A 24,458-nucleotide genomic window follows, 5' to 3' on the forward strand; every position below is an offset into this window, starting at 1 on the left:
AGTAGTTTGTTACCCTTAGTTTTGGAAGTGATCCACATTTACACATACGAAACGCTAGCTTAAATTCATTTAACAAGGGCATACGGAAAAAAAAAAGAGGGAGTACATTTTTCCGAAATTAAAATAGGGGATAAGCGACTTGAAGTTCTTCAAAACCCTACAAATAAGAGAAAAGTGACAAGGTTCGATCAGCTCGTTTTAAAAATTGTTCCAGCGAAACAAAAATTGTTCCGAAAGATACAATGAACGCAAACAACAATAAAACAGAAAGTGTCAAGTTGCTGTTCTGACATAAACAGAAGAGAGACAGATACGGACAACTTAAACATGCAACCAGCAATCAGGGGATACATGTACACTCACATCGCTTTAGGAAAGTAGTGGGGAAGGTTGCTCCACAAGCCTTTTCAGTCAATTCGTTAATCATTGACACCACTGACTTTCTTCAGGAAACGGGATGCCTAGAGCAAAATGCCAAAAAGCAGCTCATATATATGTAGTACTGCTATCGTTACTCAAATTAGGCCATTATTTAGGGTCCAACCGGATTTGAGAAAAAACAAGATATTTAGATTCCTAACGATTAATTCTTATAGAAGTCATTTGGTAGTATTGGAAAACAAAAGATTTTTTTTATTTCTACAAGTTATAAAAGGAAACCACAGGAAATTTTACATCAATTCAAAACTCTTGAAAAATCCTTTGAGATGTGCACATACATTTTTGTCCCTCTAATTTTTCTAATGCTACGGGATGAAATTACTGCAAAACATATCAAATCTTGGTTCTTAATATCTTTGTCAATGATTTTGGCAATACAAATACATACTCAAAATCCCATATATTTAGGGACGATGGTAGTACTCCCTTCAATTTCATAATTCGATAAGGATATAGTCAAACTTTTTAAACTTTAACTATTAATAACTTTTAAAATATAGAGTTTAAAAACACTAGTACAACATGTATAGATAAGTCATAAAAAATAATTTAATAAAAATAAACATTTGTTTACCTTTTGTATATATTTTAATAAAATAATATAGTTAAATATAAATTTAAAGACCATGTTGTTGTGAAAACGATAAGAGTTATCAAGTTGGAGGAAGCATCTCCACAAGCAAGGCTAAAATTTGTTTATCCCATTATCCAAATCTCAATTTAGTCGTTACCGCACAGTAACATTGAAAACCATGAATGTCGGCGCAAATTTAAATTTAAAAACTTTGAATTCAAAATCCACGGTTACTGCAGCTTTGTTAGTCAACACCGTGCGGTAAGCAATTAAAATCGCGCGATAAGCGGTCAAAATCGTGCGGTTTCGAGCGAAAACCGTGGATAGCATAAACCGAGGTAAAAATAATAAATTAAATCTAAAAAATATAAAATTTTAAGAAAAATAGAAAATTAGTAGCTAAGTATAATTTTGATGGTTAGAACATGTTTTTGCAAAAATATGATCAAGAGTTCTCCATATTTTACACAAGATCAGATATTTTATCTACCATAATGTACCTGCATTCATTTAACTAACAAATAAATCATGTATTTTATACCAAAAATCATGTGTTTATATTGTATACATACCTCTAAAAATTACAAATGTTACCTAAATTAATTGAGATATGAAGCTAGACGGTATGAATTAACGAGTAATACCTACAATTTTTATTTTTCATAATAACCTAACCGAACAATATACAAACATATCCATACATATCTACAAATTAATCCCATCGAAAATACCATCCTCATGTCTGTTTTCAAAAACTATTATAAAGTTTCTTTTCCCCCTCCTTTTTTCACTAATGAATTTTTAATCGGTCATAAATTTATTCTTTTTATCTATTTCTTGACCAAACTTCATTATAAATTAATCTCTAACACATATTTTTATACTGAGTTTTTTTAATTTTTTAAATTTTTCCTCAAATTTGAACAACCCTACCATGGTATACCGAAGTTGTTTCTTAGTGGTATACCGAAGTTGTTTCTTGGCGGAGACAATGGTTACCACGGTAATGTGAACACTGGTAAAAACTCCAACACCTCCAATGGTCTCTTCATATCCATTTTTATTAAGTTTGAGCTCACCCGTGTGAAACATACGAATAGCCATCCAGCTTGATGAGAGAGGAGATTTGCTAGATTTAGACATTGAGAAAGCAGATTTAGCCATTTAGATGTCATGTTAAGTTATATGAGTACTCTATTTAAAATTATTTTTGAATATAATTGCTAGAATTAGGTATAGAGAATCATTTGATCACTCTACTGGGATGCTCTTGTTATTGACAGCGAGTATAATTACTTACATGAACTTGACAATTTGCAACAGTATCTTCAGTCTATCAGCATTCAGTACTCAGAACAACTACTAGCCTGCTACTCTACTCTACTAGTACTACAAAACATGTATTCAGTACTAGTAGTGTACTACTACTCCATTGAAGCCTGGTATCATAGTGGCAGATCAGACAGGTACATCTAATTGGCAGGGCACTCTCACTCAAGTCTGTACAGTAAATGAGACATTGAAAGGCATGAATGAAGCAACCTACCGTTCTTCCACAGCACAAGACGCATGCATGCCTTCCATTCTTGCAACCATGAATAATGGGTGTTGCATAAAATGGGGGGCTGCAGAATGGCCAACACTAATACACATGCCCTATTGATGCATGCTGTTAGCCTGTTACTGCATGCGCTGATCGAATTGGTTGAGTTGGTGCTCTTCACATGGGTAAGATTGTAGTGTAAAGAGACTAAAATAGCACAGAGCTCAAAGGCTATGAAAGTATCATTGCCTTAGACTTCACTTTCCTGTGTGGAAGCCACCAAGAGTTGTCCAGTTATTCCATCATAACAATAACAATAACAATAACAATAATAATAAGAATGAAGGGAAAAGGTATTCACTAAAAGACCTAAAATAAATAGGGGAAACAAGAAAGGAAAACCTCACCCCTTTCTTTACACTTATGCCTATGCTTATAAGCCAAAATTTAAACTTTCCACCTTAAATTTAGAGTTGATTTTGTTTTTTTACCGAAGTTTATTTTACAACATTAGCTTTTAGGTCGCTAAGAATATGTATATAAAATTTGTATTCATATTTTTTTTCATTTACAAATATGTCGTTTGGCTTTTTCATCACAATCACACATCAGAATTTAGAACACAGCAAGATATAATCTCCAGGAAGCATGACAAGTGAATTAATGCAAATACTCAAGCTGTTATCAAGTTATATGAGATCTAACATCTAAGTTCCATTTGTGCCACTTCAAATTTCATGCCATCATTCATTTTTCACTTTCCGTGACAAACATTTTTAAAATGCAGAAGTATTACCGGAACAATGGTGTTCATCAGTCCACATCCGTTCCAGTTTTAATTGCCATCAGTATAGTGTTACAAAAGGTAAAAACACTAGTACATTTTATTTGTAAAATATTTTTAAAATGCAAGAAGCAAAAAACTATCTCCACCGGATGCACCAGGAAAATAACAGAGAACACTAGCAAAGGAAGACATTCAGTAAAGGGTTGTTTAGTTTGCAAAATTTTTTTTTGCAAAAATATCATATCAAGTTTTTGAACACACATTTGAAGTATTAAACGTAGTCTAATTACAAAAAAAAATTTAGATTCTGCCTGGAAACCGCGAGACGAATCTTTTGAGTCTAATTAATCTACCATTAGCACATGTTGGTTACTGTAGCACTTATGGCTAATCATGCACTAATTAGTCTTAAAAAATTCGTCTCGCGATTTCTTACATAACTGTGCAATTAGTTTTTTGGTTAATCTATATTTAATGCTTTATTTAAATGTTCAAAGATTCGATGTGATGTTTTTGAAGAAATTTTTTAGGGCCTAAATTGAAACGAAGTTCCACCGTCACAGATACCTACAGTTCTTTAATTTCATAAAATATTTTTAGAGATGAAAGATTGGTTGATGGAGTAACATATGAAAACATTCGTAAAATATGACACCCATGAAGCTCTATGGACATTTATGAGGTACCCACCGCCTCCATCTGTCCCCTCGAAAGAGAAATAACAATCCCCCTATATACCCTGGCACAATTGGACAGCTGCTACACACAGGGGGTATAGTTTTGTCCTTAAATGCCTTTTTGCTCTCCCCCTCTGCTGAAGGATTGTAGACGCAGCGACATTTACGCACCAAAACGTTTGAAGGTTCATGCATGCATGCATGCTTGCTAAGGGCGCAAAGCCTGAGTTTTTTCAGCTCAGAAGTTAGTGGTAAGTGGACAAAATGGATTGAATTCAAACAGTGAAGCGAGCAGCTACTGTGCGCAAGCAACAGATAGGCAGGAATCCACGCCATGTCCAGAAACAGTTGCAAGAACAGAAACAGTAGCAAAGAAAAAGAAATGCTACTGCATTTTAAACTTTGCCCAACAGGGAGACTCAGAACAGGCATTGAAAGCATGCAACACTCTGGAGGGTATTACTGCTGCAGCAACCCGACTAGTCAAAATCTAATGCACGCATGCAAACGGCTCCAGATTTAATGGCCATATCTTTTGCATCTTCCTTGAAAAGAGAACTCTCGCAACACGATTCTCAAAAGATAGCCTCACTCTCTTGGCAGTCGAAATCTATAAGGTAGGTACAGTTACAAACCTATCCAGCCCAAGAAACCCCTTAAATGACATCTATTTAGACGATTGTGACACTCCATGATCACTAACTCGATGTAAACACTCCAATGTCTCTTTATTTTTCATGGAATTAGCTTTCGAAGACTTACCATACTTTAGTTTCTTCTTCTTAGGTCCAGATTTTGTTGAATGCTCCTCTGCTCCCCCCAACAACTGTATTCAGCTGATCCTGCAGAGCAGCCCAGTGACACTTCATGAAATAACCATAAATGGGTAACGTATGATCATAAAATTGCACCATAAATATTGCAGTTCGTAGAGTCGCTAACCTTCATTCAAAACAAACCAATTGCCAAGCTAAAGATCTTGCCTGGATCTTATTCGTTCCTGCAAGGGAGACCTCACAGTTTTAGGAACCGCCTGGCTCCTACGGGTGATGTGAACAAGACATAAATGGCAGAGTAGATCAGCAGGGTAGCACCTGTGCTTTCCCAGTGCATGTTGAAAGAAGGCAGTGCAACCCTATTGCTAGTATGCAAAGCCATGATTGTGTTATGTATGAACTTCTGATCAACAAACAGTAACAAAACACCTACATATTATAAGTGAAAGCAGTGCAATGTAAGAGCATTTAAAAGTGGCCAGTCAGACTCAGTGGTCACCATTTGTCAAGTCAGTTTGTGCAGAAGTTAAATGCTCAATACGCACCAGTAGAGCAAAATTAAGACTGAGTTGTCCAAAGCAATTAGTTTTTTGGGGGGACGAAGCCATTAGAAGTTGCAGCAGCAATTAGAATCAAGTACCCCAGATATGAATTTTTCCCTGTTCATTTGAGTGGCAGAGGATGCACGGACCAATCAGAGAACTTAAAGAGAAAGCATCAGTGAAAAAAAAAATCAATTTCAGATCTTGACTGCAATCGAGTCTTTACTACTCGATGTTTGAACAGGACAGGATGCACATATTAGCTGGCTGGGGAGAAGAGCTTAATTGGTATGAATTTACGGACCTGACAGTTTGACCTATGATTGCTTGCTCCTAAATATTGCTGGATGCAACAGCTGGACGGCGTGCTGGCGCTCATCACTTCTGGGCCCTCAGTCAGCTGAAATAAGAACCACTAGTTATTTTATCAGAGGCAAGAGCAAGAACACTGTCAGAAACATTCGCCCATATGTTGATCACAAAGTGGCAATATTTACATCAGTTTACAAAGGGCCAATCAACTTGAGTTAATCGGCTTTGTGTAGTATGCAATCTTGATTTGGTAAAATGTACATACAAACGGATACTCTTATATGAATGGATTAGCCACAAGCTTGCCAAAATAGCCGGCACAGGTGGCCACCCTGGTGAAGTAACTAAGCTAACTAGAGCACCGTAAAAGTCCTTTACAACAGAGTAGGATGAGCAGTGCCCATCTCGGTAGTCAAGCACAAGTGTGGCATTACACAAGAACCTGCGACCTTGCTGCACGACGCGAGCATTTGGTTCGTGCACTCTTGTTCACGCTGCATGCACAACCTTCCAGTAGTTCGAGATCTTCCTCGCATATCAGTATGGATGCCAATTCTGGACAGGCTAAAAGCATTTTAGAGCTAAGGTATCCTGCAATAGTCCAAGTTTGATATAGCCTCGACTGCTTCCCAATAAACCTTCCTGTCCTTGTGTCGTAATATTCTGGCCACTTGTCATCTGAGAGCCTCTTTTCTGCAACTTCAACAGCTCGCTGTGCTAAGTCACGCCTACCCATCTTGATACAGGCTAGGGTGAACTAAATTAACAAACACAGATGATTAAACTTACAATCAGAGGAAATATTAGACAAAGTTAGTGGTATGTCAAATGTACCTGCCATAGCAGTGTAGGCCAAGATCCACCATTATGATATGACCAGGGCCTGCAATAACAGGTGTATAAAGAAATAAATCAAATACCGAAGCAATCCATTCTGGTTAATGTTAATAGTACTTCCTGGCAAATTTAGGTTTCAATATCAGCACAAAACAAGTGATATAGCCATCGTAAAAAATAAAATTTCAATTGCTTACATGTTTTTAGGATCACTGCCAGTGATGATACGCCATTCCTCATACTCTAGAGCAGGGTAACATATCTTGAGAGGCATATTTGCAACTATATCATCCCATTTAGCTTCAATGAGGTTCAGGATACCCTCAGCTTGCCTTTGAGTAGCTAGAGAAGATATAATTGCCCATAGATTTCCAAGAGAAAAGAACCTGAAATCCATGTGAGCTGGTTGTAGGTTTCCTATAAGGTAACCACCCTTTTCAGGAATCCAATCTGCAAGCCAAGTAGGTATTTGTTCTGGGTAGATATTGAATTTATTGATAGCATCATGGGAATACTCTTCAGTCCTGTAGCGATAAATTTCATTTATCTTCTTCATATCAACCCAATAGTACTCCCTTATGTGAAATGACAAAGCACTGAGCCTGTTGTTGATGGCACGTATCAAGCTGCTAGATCCATCATTTATACTGACCATTTCACGGGCACATCGCAAAGCAGAATAGAACAGAGACTGCAAAATAGATATTATAAGGTCAAATACAACTACGTTAGTTGTGAGTAGGACTTGAAAAATAACCAGCCTGGTAACCACTGAAAGCATGAGTATGTCAAAATCAAATGTCAAGCATTAGCTTACCTGGATCTCAAGAGGATGCCCATGTATTCCCATCCGTCGATCGATCATACATGATCCATCAGTGACTAACAATGTTGGGAACATGTCAAATCCATCAGACAAGCATAAATTCAGGATTAGTCTGATGCCTGTCTGCACATCAACCCTTTCTTGTAGTGCATAGTCGCCAGTAATTTTACTATATGCCCGCAGCAGGATTATCCACCAAAGACCTTATAAACAGACATGGTATAAAGTATCCCAAAATAAGTATTATCTTCAAAAGTACAGCATGAGCATGCCTAGCTTACTCACCAGAATCAACTGGCGCAACACGTCCAATGGCTGACTCTCCAAAGTCAGGGTCAAGAACCTCCTCAAATGCTTCACTGTTTCCATCCAGAGGTATGGATCTAACTTTGAAACTAGCAGGCATCAATCCCTGACCAGGACTGTAGCAATCAACTGTCTTCTCCCAACTCTGACAAGTTCAAAAATCAGTGACTTATCTCTCAAAAAACACCAAATGATCATATATTTTAAGAATGATACAAAATAAAAGAAAGGAAATAACTCGAATCTTCAGCTACCAAGCTTACCATAGATGAGATAGCAGTGTGATGTAATGAATCGTGCACAATGCAGCATTTCATACTATCCCCCATAAATAGATATATATTTTTGGAAATTTGATTGATACTATTCTCAGGGGTTTGGATACATTAGTGGACCTATTATTGAAGTTATAGAGCATGTTTTCAGCATAAGTATGAGTGTGTCTCTTCTTTTCAAAAGAACATATTCATGTTGTGAGTTACAGCTTAGAACTACTCCTACTTGTTACCAGAGTATTAAACCAGCGTTAACTAACTTACTAAAAACCAACTAAAGTAATAAGTGATTTTTAACAGTATCCCAAGATCAGTTAGTGCTGGTTGAAAACATTGCATAAGGTTTTACTAAGAATTTGTTCTCGGTAAAATCATGAATGAATATCATAAAAGGCAAAAGCACAACATTGTCCAAGTGACAACAGGCAGCAACCAGTTTGGTCATTGGTGGTGGCATGTAGCCAAAATCCACACTCTGAGGCCTTGTTTAGTTCTCAAAAACATCACATCGAATCTTTAAACATCTAAATAGAGCATATTAAATATAGATGAACATTAAAACTAATTACACAGTTATGGGGGAAATCGTGAGACGAATCTTTTAAGCCTAATTAGGACATGATTAGCCATAAACGCTACAGCAACCAACATGTGCTAATGACGGATTAATTAGACTCAAAAGATTCATCTCGCGGTTTTCAGGCGGAATCTGAAATTTGTTTTGTAATTAGACTACGTTTAATACTTTAAGTATGTGACCGTACGTGTCCATGTGACCCCTCCCAAAAATTTTTGGGAACTAGACGGGGCCTGAGACTGATTGCATTCTTTTACATAGATTTTTCCTTGGTTTTTGCGCGCATGCTTCCGGACTGCTAAACAGTGTATCTTTTACCCCAAAAAAAAATATATAGCAGTTCATCATCGCGTATTTCTAAAATAGATTTTCAACTTTGTAGCAGATAATTCTACTGTTTATACCATTAAATAGGTACAACAAAAGTCCAAAAAATCTTTTATTTTATCTTCATCTATAAGAAGAACGCAGCCATAGTTCTGTGCTTCAATGCCCCAAATCTCACATCCATAATGGAATTACCCTGTCCTTGTCTTCATCTGGCGAGAGAGCCAAATTATGTTCTGAAACATGACAAGATATAGAATTTGATTTTGAACCCAGTAAAGAGTTTTTTTAATTAGTTTAAAATTTCTTTAGATTGAAGTTTATCTTTGAAACTTGACAGAAATTGGTAAAATTTATTTTGAACCTTGCTGTCATTTCTGGTTTCAGACTCAAAAGTTCTAAACGTTTCAGACATATAACACAATTCAAGTATTGCAGATTTGCAACATGGTATCTCTCTGTGGAGCCGTCCCTACAGAATACCATGTTCTAGCTGTCAAGCAGTATCACAGTACTCTTCTTTGTTTTTGATTTGAATGGGCTATGGCTAGCACTTGAATCACTTGATGCTAAATGGTAACATCACTTCCTATACCTGTCCCTTGTACTATGTCAACCTTGCATGTATAGACAAGTAGATAACCATGTAGAACCACCTATAGTAGCCCTAGGCCACACCAACTGATATAATAATGCATCTTGAGTATCAGTAGAAAACTTGGTCAAGCAGAAATGTTGCCATGCAGGAATCATCAATGGTACTGTGTTCTGATTCTAGATGCAGCTTAGTATGAAAATGTTATGCATTGCATATGCACAACAATTAAAAATTTATGATGAAGCAGAGCACCGTGTGTAACACTAGGAATGTGCCTAGAAAAAAATATCAACGATAACCTCCTTAAGTCATGTACCATTGCCAAAAATGAAAAGAAACCATATTTACTCAAATAGCTACATTTAAATAAACCATAATGAACTTTTAGGTCAACAAACAAGAAAATGTCACAACAAGATTATAGTACTATCTACCCTATAAAGCATCAACTCGTTTTACTCATCATCATCATCGTATGACATATCCGACGGTCTAAAACATTTGTAAGAGGTTTAATGATCCAGATCCTCCTTTCCTTATGATAAGTAAATGTTTCCATTTAACATAAACCTTTAGTATGGAAAGTCAACAACGTATTGTGGAAGGATCACTACTTAAGAATTTTCGTTCTTAAATCTTATATATTTAATTATTTTTTCCATATAAGGATCTTTAATTTATGATGGATAATATTTGATATACTATTTCTATATTAAGAGAGTTTCTATACACAAGACAAACTATTTCCCTGAATCACTGGAGATTGGTGGATCACACTGTTGTTGCCTGTATCGTTCTTAACCACAATGAATGTTGGTGGGCAAATGGCGCAGTAGCACTCCTGTGGCTAACACATTTGTCCTTCATAGTAGCAATGTATGTTGGAAGATGCTTGGTGCAACACCACTTCCACAGTTGATCTGTTACACTAACACATGTTTAATGATACTTTTGTTTACTTCACTAATTTTATATTAAAAATGCTACTTGATTAGAGTATTTTATGTGTGTGCGCATACATATTGGTACATTATCGTTTGTAATAGGATGGTATAATTATGTCAACTGTGAAGAGAATAACACCAATTATGCAAATAAGTTCGAATGTTTGGTTTCTATATGGTTGCATTTAAAAGAATTTAAAATATCTTATTTACATTATTAAATTAGATCGTAGCGTTAGCACGGGTATATTGCTAGTTATATAACAGAGGCACATATGACATATCATGACAAATGTACATCAGTGGCAATTTAGCAAATATAGTACATAAATTCAGATCCATCAAAATGCTCGTACTCAAACAAGTCGTCATTTGAAGTCCGACCAAAAAGAATTGTCAAGTCAGAAAAAAATATGCTGGGTTGTAATTGAAGTATTTTTGTGTTACTTAATACTCAAGTTTCTGGTGCAAGAATATTTGACATTGCTGCAATAAATGCAATGATCAGAATCTACTCAAGAGTTTATTAGAACAATTGCTAGTATTATCCAGAAAGGCTATTATAAAGTATACTATACAGAAGATTTTCTCTTTCCACTATCGTCACAATGGAATTGATCCATAGCCAAGCTTTATAGCTTACCGCACATTACCACAGCTACATTCAACTAAACATGCATAACAAAATATATTACCACGGATAGCATAGCATTTATTCCAATGTTCGGGCGAGTGGCAACTGACCTGGAGTTGCAAAGTGTGGAGCAGGAAGTTCTTCACGATGTCCCCCTCACCCTTGAGGAGGAACGCGATGGCCGACGGGATAAAGTCCCTAATGAACACCTGGTCGTAATTGAGCATCTGGCTCGCCGTGGATGGGTCGTTCGCCGCCACCGTCCCCACTGCGGTGCCGCAGTAGTTCACGACGGAGCGGCCGAGCAGACTCCACGCCTCCTTCTCCTGTGTCGACTCCACCCTGCTCCTCACCGTCTCCACCCAGGCCTTCAGACCCTCCAACTCGTGCTGGCACGCCACCGAATCCTTCTCGGACGCCGCAGGAGGCCCAGGCTCTTCCTCCGGGGGCGGCGCATCGTCGGGTAGCTCCTCGATGGGGGGTGACTCTATTGACGGGGCCGACGAGGCGAGGCTGGCAGCGCGGAAGGGGTCGAAGAGCGGCGGCTTGTAGCCTTCCCCCGTCGAGGAAGCGCCGGAGCCGGATTCCACCGACGTGGAGAGAAGGCGGCGGGCGGCGACCGCGGCGAGGGGCGCCAACCCCGCCGCGGGGGAGTAGCGGCGTCCCGAGAGGTAGAGGAGCGCGTGCCGCTGCGCGCCCCGGCGGAGGTGGGAGATGGCGGCGGCCGCCATTGGGCGGAGCGAGCGCGATTTGGATTGCCGAAGAAGAAAGCTTCGGGCTCGATCGGATTCGGAGGCCTTCTGGATTTGCCGACGCCGGAAGCGAGGCTCGAGCCGCCACGCCGGTGTTAATGACAAACTGCGATCAATTCGTTAACCATGGGTCAGTTTCGTTTTTAGGGAAGTGTTAACCTTATGGGTGTCTAGATGAGTCTAAAATTTTGTTACTTCGTGTCACATTTGGGCCGCGTTCGTTTGGAGCCGTGGTAAGTTAACTTATTTTGCGCGAAAAACATAGTGATAGATTAGTATATGATTAATTAATTATTAATTATTAAAAAAATTTAAAATAAATTAATATGATTTTTTAAAATAACTTTTCTATAGAAATTTTTTACAAAAAGTACACGGTTGAGCCATTCGGGAAACGTGCGCGCGATAAACAAGAGGATAAGTTAACTAACTACAGGAAAAGAACGCGGCCTTGATGTTGAACACTAATTTAATTATTATTAAATATAAACTAATAAAAAGGAATTTCATAAATAAGAGTTAATCTGATAGATGGATTTTTAAACCTAATTAATCTATAATCAGTAAATATTTACTGTGGCATCATGTAGGCTCGTCTCGCAAATTAGTGCAGGTTACACGTCTTTCCCAACCACCATCGTAGAGCCCTGAGATAAGCCACACGTGTGGCTGTGGCGTGAAGTCGTGGGTGGCGTGTCCGATCCGCACAGTAGGAGAAGGAAATTCGCGTTGGAATAGCCGAGCAAGCAGCTTAGCAGCACCTAGGAGTCATTGTTCAGCTTTTTAAAACAAAAGGTCTGATGGTACATGTATAATCAAATTTTTTATACGTGTTCTAATACCGATAAAAAATAAAAGCTAAAATAAACTACGATAAAAAACTTTAAAATTAATAAATCTAAATTTCAACTTATAAACATAAGAAGAAAAAAAAAAGATAAAAGTATTACACGGCTTCAACTCTGCCGTCACCCCTGAACCAAACCAGCCCATCTGCCCGTGTAATGTGAAAATATCCTCTGCCCATATGTAATGTAAACATCTGGCCTGCCTTGCTCCATGCCTCCATGAAGGGAAATGGCTCTTGCGCGAACGCTAGCATTTCAAGAGATCGCGAATGTGTTTTTTTAGGTCTTGTACTCTTTGTCAGTTTTTTTATTTTAGCCCACCATGTTTTTTTACCAGACAAGTCTATACATATAATATTTATATATTGATATGTATAAAGTTCATGTGTCTCATATTTATATACATAAAGTTGTGTATATAATATTTATATGTATAAAATTTGTGTATATAATATTCATATGTGGAAGTTTATACGTAGAATATTTATATGTAGAAAGTTATATATATATATATATATATATATATATATATATATATATATATATATATATATATATATATATAAAGTGTGCGTGAACATTTGACCATGGTACAAAGGTTGTATATAATTTCAATTTATTTCATACATAAAATTATATATGTAAGGTTATGCACAAAATTAATACCTACAAAATATCATCTAGATGGTATATATGTGCAAATTTCTACGTGTATTCTGTTATATTTCTATGTATAATATTTTTATATATGAACTTTGCTATAATTTTTATCCTTTTAATTTCATCTCGAAATAATGCGTGGCTGCCCCAAGAATTGTACAGTTGCACGCTGATTCGTTAGGGTGAAGCACGCGAATGCGCGCCGATCACGTTGATCTTAGACCACGCCCCCTCAGCCCCCGCTATTTCACTTACATACATGTTTTTTAAACTAAAATTTAAATTTTTAACCTATATTTAAAAGTGTTTTCGAGGAATTTTTTGCCGCTGTTTCTTTTCTAATTTTTACTTTTAGACTACTGAACACACGTATAAAAATTATATACATAAAATTATTTTTGATCGTTAAAAACTGTTTTACTTGTGCTTATAAAAAGAAAAAAAAAAGCTAAGCGCCGAGCCATGCAGTTCATAGGGTACGCAAGGAGAACACTATAGAGCAATTGCTTGGGTGTTTTATGAAAGAAGCCAAACCGTATATTTACAAACGAAAATAATTTATGAATAAAAAATTTATATGTGTATTCTTAGCGATATAAACGATACAAAGTCAATGCTAAAAAATAAACTTCAATAAAAAACATAAAAATTACTCTAAATTTAAAGTTAAAAAAATTTAAATTTTAGATTATAAACATGAGCATGAGCGTAAACGCGGGGTCCTATTCTAGTATTCAAGCATTCTCCGCTCAGTACTCCCTCTTCCATGACAGAAAATCTATCAATATGTTCCAGTCTACTACTCCCTCAGTCCCTCTGTTCCATGATAGAAAATGAGAGAAAATCAATGAATATGTTTTGGGTTGAAATTTACTAGTATGCGTATGAACGTAGCATCCACATACGTAGAGATAGCCGAAACACAATGTAATATGTCGTGGAGCGAAGGTAACACTAGGCTGATTATCGTATCACCGATGAAAAAATAACATATTTATAAATAAAAATTCACGAATAAAATTATTTTTACACGTGTATTCTTAGCGATCTAAAAGCTAAGACCAAAACATCGGTAAAAAAACCTCAAAATCAACTCCAAACTTAATATTAAAAATTTAAATTTTAGCTTATAATCACCAGCGAAAAGAGGGAGTTGCAAAGCTGTGACATGCCTTGGCTAACATTAGCTGCAAAATTGGGCTTGTTTGGTTAATTACCATAACTTGCCTAAGTTTGCCCTACCTCAAGTTAGCCAAATTTAACACTTGTGACTAAGATTCTATTTTCATGGCCCACATATCTATGATATAAAAAGTGTGACACACTTATCACATGCTAGTTAAAGTGTGACTCTATTTTGTTAGCCAAATCTTAGGCAAGTTAGCTAAAATATTATGGCAACCTTAGACAAATTGAGTATGTCATCCAAACAGCCAGGACTGCCTTCAGAATATGTAATACATCACAGCGAGCAAAGAAGAATTTTGGTCATCTTACCGCGACCCTGAGCCACATCACGGTCAAAAATGTTCGTTCTCAGAACAGTACCACTAAACTTTGTTGTGATCGCTATGCTTAAATCTGCAAACCATATCACAAAACTGGGATGAACGTAAGCACATTACATTACTAAAGGCCTATCATTTTAGCGGAAAAACGCAGACTCAGGGTAATCTTTGCATCTCCCTCGGCTGTGTGGAGGCTTCAAATTGCTGGAGATCCTCGTTAGGCAGTTCGGCTAGTGCTTCCCTCAATCCCATACAAATTACTCCTCTGACTCATCCTCGGAGTCATCATATGAATCCATTAAGTCCTCATCTTCTTGTCCTATCTCTTCGTCAACATCTTTTCCCTCCTCCTCTGCCCCTTCTTTGGCTACTGTATTATGAGGGGGCAAAATGAACCAAAGGAAAAGATAAAAAAAACACAAAGACACATTTCACATGAATTTCTGCAAAGCACCACAGCATGTAGGAAACTCACCAGGTTCAGGGTATAGCACAGCTCCTGAACATAACCCAGATTCAACTTTAACCAAGTGCAGTGTCATCCTTGGTCCGATCTCCTGGAGTCTGACTGCGCTTTTTCTGGATGCTCGGTTTAATTTGTCAACATCACTAGCTAGATTTACAGTTGCTGCTTCATCGTCAGCTTCACTTTCTGATCCGTATCCAGCTCTGGCAAATGGAGCAGTACACGGACAGGGAACATTATAAAAATAAAACATAAAGAGGGCAAGTAAAACCAGACCCATTTTCTGCATTTCATTATCAAAATAAATGTACTCAGATAGCAAACACCTAGAATAGATTCATTTCCATTCTCAAACATGAAAATATTTAACAAAATTGACTAATGGTTCTATGCTCTTCCAAAAACAAGATCACATATCCCCAATGAATTGCTAATTTGTAGTGACAGCACAGTGGATAGTTGCATATTAATCCTCAAGCTGGTCTAGAATATAATACTTTCAACTTTTGTTGAGAAATCTGTGATGGCTATTAGTGTTGTGATGCTATATTAGATAAGACCATTTTATTTTAACTGTCAGGTCGCTCAAAGGAGGAGTTAGAATTCTCACACATTCTATAATTTCTACATATGTCCTGGATGTTAGATACAAAGCATCTACAGAGCAATGCTGCCGAGGATTTCATCATTTTAAACCATTGAGGGTTTCCTAATAAATTTGAGTCTTTGTTTGCAATTTTGCATTTCTCCTTAACAATGTTTTATTCACAACTGATTAAAGCAGCAGAGTGTTAACATATTTCTAAGATACTTCACAATACCCCATTATACTTAATTTAAACGAGGAGTTAATCCTTACTTTGTCACATAATCGCTAACATCTTTCAGTTCCCTTAGGTCTGGCACTTGATTGTTCTGCATGAGCTTTCTAATCTTGCGGGTAACACCAACAGGCTGGAGCTTGATGGAGTAATGCCTGAAATCAATAATTTCCTTTTCTTTGTCGAATTGTAACAACAAAATTCTTTGACAGGTTGAAAGTTTAACCTGCCATGTAAAACATAAAATCATTTTACATATGCTAGAAAATAAGACAATTAAGTTCCATCCTGAAGATACAACTCTGCTACTTACAGTTGCTGGATCAACAGAGGGGACTATGTACTTAAAGAACTCAACCAAACTCTTGTAAGGCTTGTCAAGACCCCCAAAGCCACCGAGTACGGTCTGCCAAAACCACATGATTCCGCAAAGTAAGATATCAGGTCGCAGTATCCCAAACGATGCTATTACGAAAACCACAAGAAGAAAAGCAACGGCATATACCAGAGGTGAGTTCTTGAATATCTCTGGGGGGCACCTTGGTCGCTTCTGTGAGTTTGCAATGTCAGCAGCGAGAGCATACTCCTTTATCTGAAATGTGTAGGTAGGACCCTGAGGTGTCGTCGCCAAGCGCAAGTGCGGCGAGCTCTTGGGATTTGTGAGGATCATGAAATGTGTCACACCCAGTGGCCCGGAGACATTGATGAAGTCCTTAAGGTTGTTCCGTTTTTTCTCCTGTTGATTGTTTCAGTGGAAAAACACAGGATTGCGGCTCGTGACCACGCCAAGACATCTCAACAATGGATTGGTGCTGCGACGGAGGAAGAGCAAGGATATGGCACCTTGAGATTTAGGGCGGTGTAGGGGAGCATGACCTTGCGGAGGTCCTGCTGGAGGTGGCGGAGGGTGGAGGGCAGCTTGCCGCGGGAGAACACGAAGCTCTTGGGGATCCTCGCGCCGCTGACCTGGTCCACGTTCGCCATCGCCGCCTGCTGCTTCCGCGCCACCGACGCCGGCATCTTCCACTTGCCGCCCCCGCCCTTGCCCTTGCCGCCGCCCCCGCCGCCGCCGCGCCGCCCGTTCTTCTGCTCAACACCACAGGTAAACCAAACCGAACAACAATTCAAGCAAACGATGCATGCAGATTTTGGAGGAGCTTCGATTTGAGGGGAGGCACTCACGTTGCGGACTCGCGCCATTGCTGGAGTTTGAGGAGCAGCACCGCCTGCGACGCGTCGAGGAGGAGGAGGAGGAGAGAGAAGGGAAAAGGGAGGCTTTGCTTTAGGGTTTTGGAGAGAAGAGAAGACGCGATGCGGCGGGCCGGCGGGCGAGCGGGCGGACGGGGCGGGGCCGGGCCGCTTCTCGTTGCGGTGATCTCTCCACTGGGCCGGCGCAATCCGGCATGCCTCATAAGGCTATTACAGTATATCTTATTGGGCTATCAAGCCATTCGCAGGCTACCGGGCTGTCAGCGTGCCGTTTCGGCCCAAGAAAGGCCCACTTACCGCCGTTACCGGCCCGTGATGGAAATGTTTATATATCTTGGAACGAAGGTAGCAGTAGGTTTTAATCGGCATGAACTCTTGTTCATAAGCTAAGCCGCTATGATTAGAAAACAACTTGTTAATATATGTAATGTCAACAATGTCCATGCAACATCCCTGGCAAATTTCTCACGCACTAAATTTTAGGTTTTTCTTAATTATCATTCGATATCAAGGCGCTGGGTTATCAAACTCCAGTAATCAAATCATTGGTTTTTAAATAAAAATAATCGGTAAAATGGTGTAATGCCAAGTTCTTTTATGTATGTGATTTTTAACCTATTTCTACAACTTGGCCAAAATCCACCAATCCAGCAATCGAAACAGGATCCACTTATCCACTTTCTAGCGAAACGTTTTTCTTGAACTCGTTTTTTTGGCATCAGGAATTCAGGATCCTGTCGAGTACTATGCAGGCATGCAGCAGAAACATTACTAAAAACATCATCCTGATATATATGACTCACCTGCTATTAAATCCACAAGTTAAGCAAGTTAGTGAAGAGCAGATCCCAACTTCGTTTTTTTTTTCCAATCTGTGATGTTCATGTAAGCTCTCCTCGTCGTTGACTCTAGTCATCATTCTTCACAGAACTCTATTTTGCCTTATTAAGGGGTGAGAGGTAAACTTGAAATCTATTTAGGCCTAAAGACAATGGGCCAACAGGGTCCATATACCCAAAAACATCCTCCTAGGCCGTGCTGGGCCTCATCTCCCCTTCTCCACCGCCAAGACGCATCAACACTCATTTTGGAACGTACTCCTACTTTAAAAGGTTTTATATTGTCGATTTGTCCTTTTGTAAGTAGAAGTACAAAACCAGTTTTATTCTGAAAATTACCTGTCGTTACTCCAGCCAAGTATTTTTAGCTATAAGAAACAGCAAAAAAAATAAAAAAGCTACCAAGCAGGCACAAAGAGTGGTGCTCCTCCCGGCGAGAGAACTAACCGAATATCACTCACTCTCTCTTCGCTAATACCGTGTGTCGATGGCTGTCGTGTTGAACGAGCTAATTAATTAGCCAGTGGCTTTTACCGTTGTTGCACTCCGTTGACGTATGTACGTAATGTGCGCCTCTGCTCAATTGTCCTTTTCGCAGTTTTGTTACTACGGTCGGGCTTGCCATGATTACGCGCCGGTATGATGATGATCGTGAGACAGTTAATCACGTGGTAAACGATAATTAGTACTCCCTCTGTATTTTAACGCATGGCGTCGTAACCTTTTCGTCACATGTTTGACTATTTTGTTTTATTAAAAAATATGCAAAAAGAAATTAAGTTGTAATTAAAATAGATTTGGTAATAAATCTAATGAGTCATTTTAAGATACTGCACATTACCTCCTAGGAGAGGCAGTGGTAAATCTCAGCCCTTAAATATATGATTTATTTTTTGTAAAACATATAAATTTATTCTCTCAATTAATAAATAACAAAAGGAATTATTGATACATTAATGCACACTATTACACTTTCCATCTTAGCCATGCACGAAGGAAATTAGGCTCCACGGAGGCACCGAATTGGCAGCTATATGGTAGGCAATAAATTTTGCAGTGTATTTAAACCATATATAAAATGTTGTTGTAAAGCCAAGAAAACATGAGTTGTACTTCATCTAAAATATATTTGTATGGGAACAAACAAGGAACAATGATTTGAAATTTTAAATATTTGAAAAAGAAACGAAAAATGTGCTCCTATAAAATTATCATTAAAATTTCACCAAAAAATTAAGAATACCAGATTAATTTAAATTTTCGGATGTGATTTGATCTTATAATTTTGAACTACTCATTTTCGATCTATATGTGATTTTAAAATTGAAATTTAGTAGATAATGTGATTTGAATTAGAAATAGAGAAATAGCAGGTGGAATTATCACAATAATTAGTTCCCATTCTTGTAAATAGCAAGTACAACATATTATTTATTTCCTTTTTAAAGATCTATTAACTCCTAGGAGGTAATACCAATATCAAGCGTTAGATCAACGTAAAATGGATGGCCAAAACAATCTTGGAGCACCGTAAAAAAATCAAATCTAACTACAACAAAATATATAATAATTACATAAGTTTTTTAAAACGAATGGTCAAACATGTAAAAATCTCAATGATGTTATCTATTAAAGTACCGAACGAGTAACTAAGAATATTGAATCATCTCTGGTCTAATAAAACAAAAAATCCAGTTAGAACCCGTAGTAGTGCACGGTAATTAAAGTGGTAAACTACTCTGAATCATACTAAGGTTAATCCAATATTTTTGTTTGAGTTTTACTCCCATCGTTTTTTTTTACCTCGAGGTACTGGTATCTTGCGGTACCAAATCATTTCTGATCGTTGGATCCAACAATGCATATCCTACCTACTTAGCTAATCCAATGGTACGAAACGATTTGGTACCTCGAGGTACAAAAGTAAGGATGGAAGTAAAACTCTTTTTATTTAAGTGAAAATTAAGCCACTATGTAATGGATCGGTGCCCTTGAGCTAGCGGCTCTACCGGCAGTAGGGCGCTGGAGCTAAGAAGCAGTACAAGTAGACGAAATTGCCGTGCTAATAATATGGCAACGTGCCCAATACGTACGTATAGTAGTTAGCACCATGCCACTTCGAGGCGCCGATCGAGCTGTTGAGCACCTACCGGCCGGACTATGCATGATGCTCCGAGATCGACGAAGAAGCGAAGTACTTTTGACGTAGATCGATCACGTCGTACGTATATATCGGTATATGACCACACTGCACAAACGCGCTGGATCTCTCGATCATGATTCTCAGCGAGTGTGGAACTACTGTCAATCATGCATGCGTGGTCGCCGAACCCAAGCTAGTCTGTACAACGTAAGTCGGTGAGTGGTCAAGTTGCCCACCTGATCTCAAATCCTCTCGCATCGCGTCGCGTCGCGTCGCATCGATCTGGTAACTTAAGTGGTAATACCCTCACACATTTACCTCGATCTCTCGCTAGCTAATCCCACATGTGCGCACGCAGGCAGGGCACGCATGATTTTTCCCTTCGCGTGGGAACACGGTGCTGCCACTGTATCGTGGCGCCTGAACCTACCGGGACAGCGAGATGCGGAGAGGCGCATACACGAGCGAAAAATTCTGCAGCTAGATTGCTAGATAGGCACTGCTTGTAGATGTAGCCAAAGCCAGCTAGTGGCTGAGACGGGTTGGGTTCGTGACTTCCGCGGCCGCGCGCGCGCGCCCGTAAGCGAGAACGCGAGCTGGGCGTTGATCGATCGGTCGTTTCCATGTGGAACGCAGCCGAACCGGGAGCCCGCCCTCAAGTTCCCATGGAAGCACCCTCGAAGCTTCTGGTCGTCGTACGCATTGGTTCCTCCCCGAAAGAACAGTGCGTGGATGCGTTACTTTGGGGCACTTTTGGGGGGACTTGTGTGCGGAGGGGTCACCAGCAAGCAGCACAGTGGTGGCCGTCCGTCTCCATCCATCACATGCGTGGTCGTCACTAGCGACTAGTAAGGTTGTTTGTAGTGTAAGCCTGTCTGTGCCAGTTGACAAGTATGCTCCTACGTCAACCACAATTATGTAACGTGCCATCTTTAGGGCAATGTCAAGTTAGATTTATGCTGATATGGGGGAGAAAGATGCGAAAGGTGGCTTTATGTTGACCGGGACGAATGAAGAATTTAGGATCGGACAGACGGGCATATCCTGTTGGAGACATTCGAGGAAATCGGAATGATAAAGTGACGATTAACCTGACATCTACGTAAGGATGATGCATAAAAATAAAATATAGTCTAGTTTTTATGCTAATATAATGAATCGGAGAAGAGATAACAAGCACACGCCATTGTAAAGTATATGACGGCTCTTCTCGAATTAAAATACACTTACATATAAATAAGACAATCTTAATTAATAGTCTATATTATCTAGGTTCTAAGATATAATTATTTATATGTTATTTAGTAGTAATTAAGGATGATAATAAAAATTATGGTGTCTCTTAATAAATAAAAAGTGGATGGAGTTGAGAGTATAGGTGTGGGGTAAAATATAAAACAACGATAGGAGTAGGACATGTAATATCATAAATAATGCTGAAAATAATTATATTTATGTGCAAGATTTAAATATTAGAAATATTTAGATTTTGGATCGAAGGGAGTTTATGCTTATAATTGTCTTTAAGTAAATTGTTGCTAGCGAAATAAGTTCTATTATTGCGTACAATATGGTATGGATGAGCTAACTCATAAATGCAATTTTGTCATCCTTAATAAGATATCGGATATAATTTTTATTGTAAAATTTGATACTACCGTTTTTTGACAGTAAAATTACTCAACTGAAAAGTTAAGTGAGCTGACTGCGATGACGATCATTCAGGTAGTTAGACATTCCCTTTTTCCTTCTCTCTCTAAGTTTAACCTTTACAGGCGATAATTAAATGATCACAAAGTCTAAGACTGTAGTCTAACCTGGATACAAACCGGTTATACGATTGGATACGTGGATGGCATGTGGCTATCTGCCTCTATAGATATATTAATTAGACAATAAAAAAACTGACACGATAATCATAAAAATTTGGTCGTTGGTTATGTTGATTTATTATCACAACCATAGATTATGTTAGAAATATGTGGCAAATAAAGTATGATATTGAAATACCAAGGACACTTTTTTTTAATTATCTACTATTAAATATTACATGTGTTTCACAATATAAGTATTTTTAGTTTGTTTAGCATAGACTTTGGAGATATCAAAAGATTACCTTTTAGTCATTTGAATTATCAATTTTTGAATTTTGAATTGATTATATTCTATTTCTAAGTATCTGATTAACTCTGAAATTATTAGAATGATTGTGATTATAGGAAGCAGTTGAAAAATGCTTATATTGTTGTGCGGAATTTCAAATCTAGAAATGTTTATGTTTGGAACAAGAGGGACTAATTCTTAATTCAAATTTAATAAATAAAAAGTTGTGTCCATATTGAACTTAGTAAAAAAATACATTAACATTATATTTTTAATACTTATGATATCAACAACCAAATGTCCATGCAATATATACGGTCCACTTCACAAGTTGACGAGTGGCACATCTAACACGTACCACTGGTACTACCTAGCTACTTTTCTCATGTTCAGTAGTACGTCTGGCACACAAGAAAGAAAAGGGGCATACACATATCTGGCCAATGGATAACGCCATGCATCCATCCATAAGGCAATTTTAAGGTGATCGATCGATCGGCCATGCGCGAGTAGAACGTGCCACTTTGACTAGCTAGCATCATGCAGCTTCTGGGCTCTAGCCGTGGCAACGATCGATCGATCGATCGACCTACGAAAGAGAAGTTCGTGATCAGGAGATCCACAACCGATCGACGCAATAAGGTGCAAGTTGCCCCACGAATTGTCGATTTCACAAGCTCACAGCGACTTTGCACTGATTTGTTGCGGACAAGCATTGGACTTTCCGTTTCCCTCAAGTCTTTTTAGTTTCTGAGGGGTGGCGCGGTGTGGTGGTGGAGACCCCCTTTCTCTTGATAGGTATGATGCACTTTTTTGTTGGTGGAAATTGATGATGCCCATAGTTGCCCAGGCAGGCTCGGAGAGAGAGAGGGATAAACTATATCACCCCGTCTTTTCGCTTCTATTTATACTTATAAATCTAAATTTAATTTTTTTAATTTTAAATTTAGTGTTGATTTTGAGGTTTTTTCACTTAATTTTATTTTTTATTAGACTTGATTTTTAGATCACTATGAATAACTATAAAATTTATATTCACAGATTATTTTTCTTTTGTAAATATACCTAAACAATCATCCCTCTGCATGCTATAGGCAGGATGACCGCAATTCAGAGGAAATCTAATCTAGATGATTGTGAAATGTGTATGGTGCGGAAACACTAGCCCTATTGACATGGAAGTTCATACATATCGGCTGCTAGCTTAGGTCCCAGTTAATTAATTGTATTGAATTAGCAGCACAAATAACGCCGAGTGACAGTGATTAGATGGATAAGATCATGCATGCTCTTTGTTTAGTGCTTTACATGATTGGAATGGCTGAAAATTGAGAGATCTCCGCGTGCTTTTAACCCACAATAATATCAGGTAGTGCACTTTCTGCTCTCCGATGTCATTAATTAGCAATTTACTAGGTAACACGCTCCAGTGAGGGCAGTGACAATGAGTAGTGGCTAATGTAATATAATGTGTGCACCACTAAAGCCAACAAGCCAAACAGAGATTTCTTAATTAATTAATTAATCAGCACATTCTTCTTTGGCTCATTTTAATCACCTGTCAGCGCACTAGCAACAGAGGGGCTTAAATGCATAAGCTAGGTCAGAAAGATCGATGCCCTAGCCAGTTTTGACTTTTTACTTCCCTAGATGAACAAAAAAGTCTATAAAAGATTTGTCTCCAAATCTTGCCTACAACAATCTCCCCCTCTTTTTCTGAAAAGGGGCAAGAGGCCTACGCACAATCTACAGCAATCCTCCTGTGGTATTTGATTATTAGGGCTAATGTGATAATTTTCTTTATGCTGTTAGAGCATATGGCAAAGATCCGATTTTTTTTTATATACTAGAAGGATACAATTCCTTTAGCATCGTGTCTTTAAGAATGTGAGTGTTTGAGATATAATTGGCCGTGAGCTGGGTATAGACAATAAGAAAGCTCAACACAATTATTCACCATCATAATTTATTGATTTCTAACCTATATATATACTCATAGTATTAGTCGACCCATATTTTGATATTTCATCCGTTTCATATTATAAGACTTTTTAAATTTGTCATCTATATATTAATGTATATGTTTTGTAAATATGTCTATATTTATCACACATATAAAACTAGACAAGATCA

The 24,458-nt window shown here is 38.2% G+C and overlaps 2 protein-coding genes across 2 annotated transcripts; both read right to left on the reverse strand.

The window, feature by feature from the left end:
- Nucleotides 1-5,789: 5,789 nt before the first annotated feature.
- On the reverse strand, nt 5,790-11,848 carry LOC102705606 (neutral/alkaline invertase 1, mitochondrial). The gene is made up of 6 exons (XM_006649921.2): nt 11,087-11,848; nt 7,601-7,766; nt 7,307-7,518; nt 6,687-7,180; nt 6,487-6,535; nt 5,790-6,409 (listed from the first exon to the last, which is right to left on the reverse strand). Exons 1-6 carry the CDS (start codon nt 11,705-11,707, stop codon nt 6,083-6,085), a joined length of 1,869 nt encoding a protein of 622 aa, XP_006649984.1. The 5' UTR covers nt 11,708-11,848; the 3' UTR covers nt 5,790-6,082.
- Nucleotides 11,849-14,689: 2,841 nt separating this feature from the next.
- LOC102706461 (peter Pan-like protein) lies at nt 14,690-17,299 on the reverse strand. The gene is made up of 7 exons (XM_006651262.2): nt 17,214-17,299; nt 16,875-17,117; nt 16,537-16,767; nt 16,345-16,437; nt 16,070-16,257; nt 15,220-15,413; nt 14,690-15,114 (listed from the first exon to the last, which is right to left on the reverse strand). Exons 1-7 carry the CDS (start codon nt 17,229-17,231, stop codon nt 15,002-15,004), a joined length of 1,080 nt encoding a protein of 359 aa, XP_006651325.1. The 5' UTR covers nt 17,232-17,299; the 3' UTR covers nt 14,690-15,001.
- Between the last annotated feature and the right edge of the window lie 7,159 nt (nt 17,300-24,458).

Source organism: Oryza brachyantha, chromosome 3, assembly GCF_000231095.2.
Source record: "Oryza brachyantha chromosome 3, ObraRS2, whole genome shotgun sequence".
Lineage (NCBI taxonomy): Eukaryota > Viridiplantae > Streptophyta > Magnoliopsida > Poales > Poaceae > Oryza > Oryza brachyantha.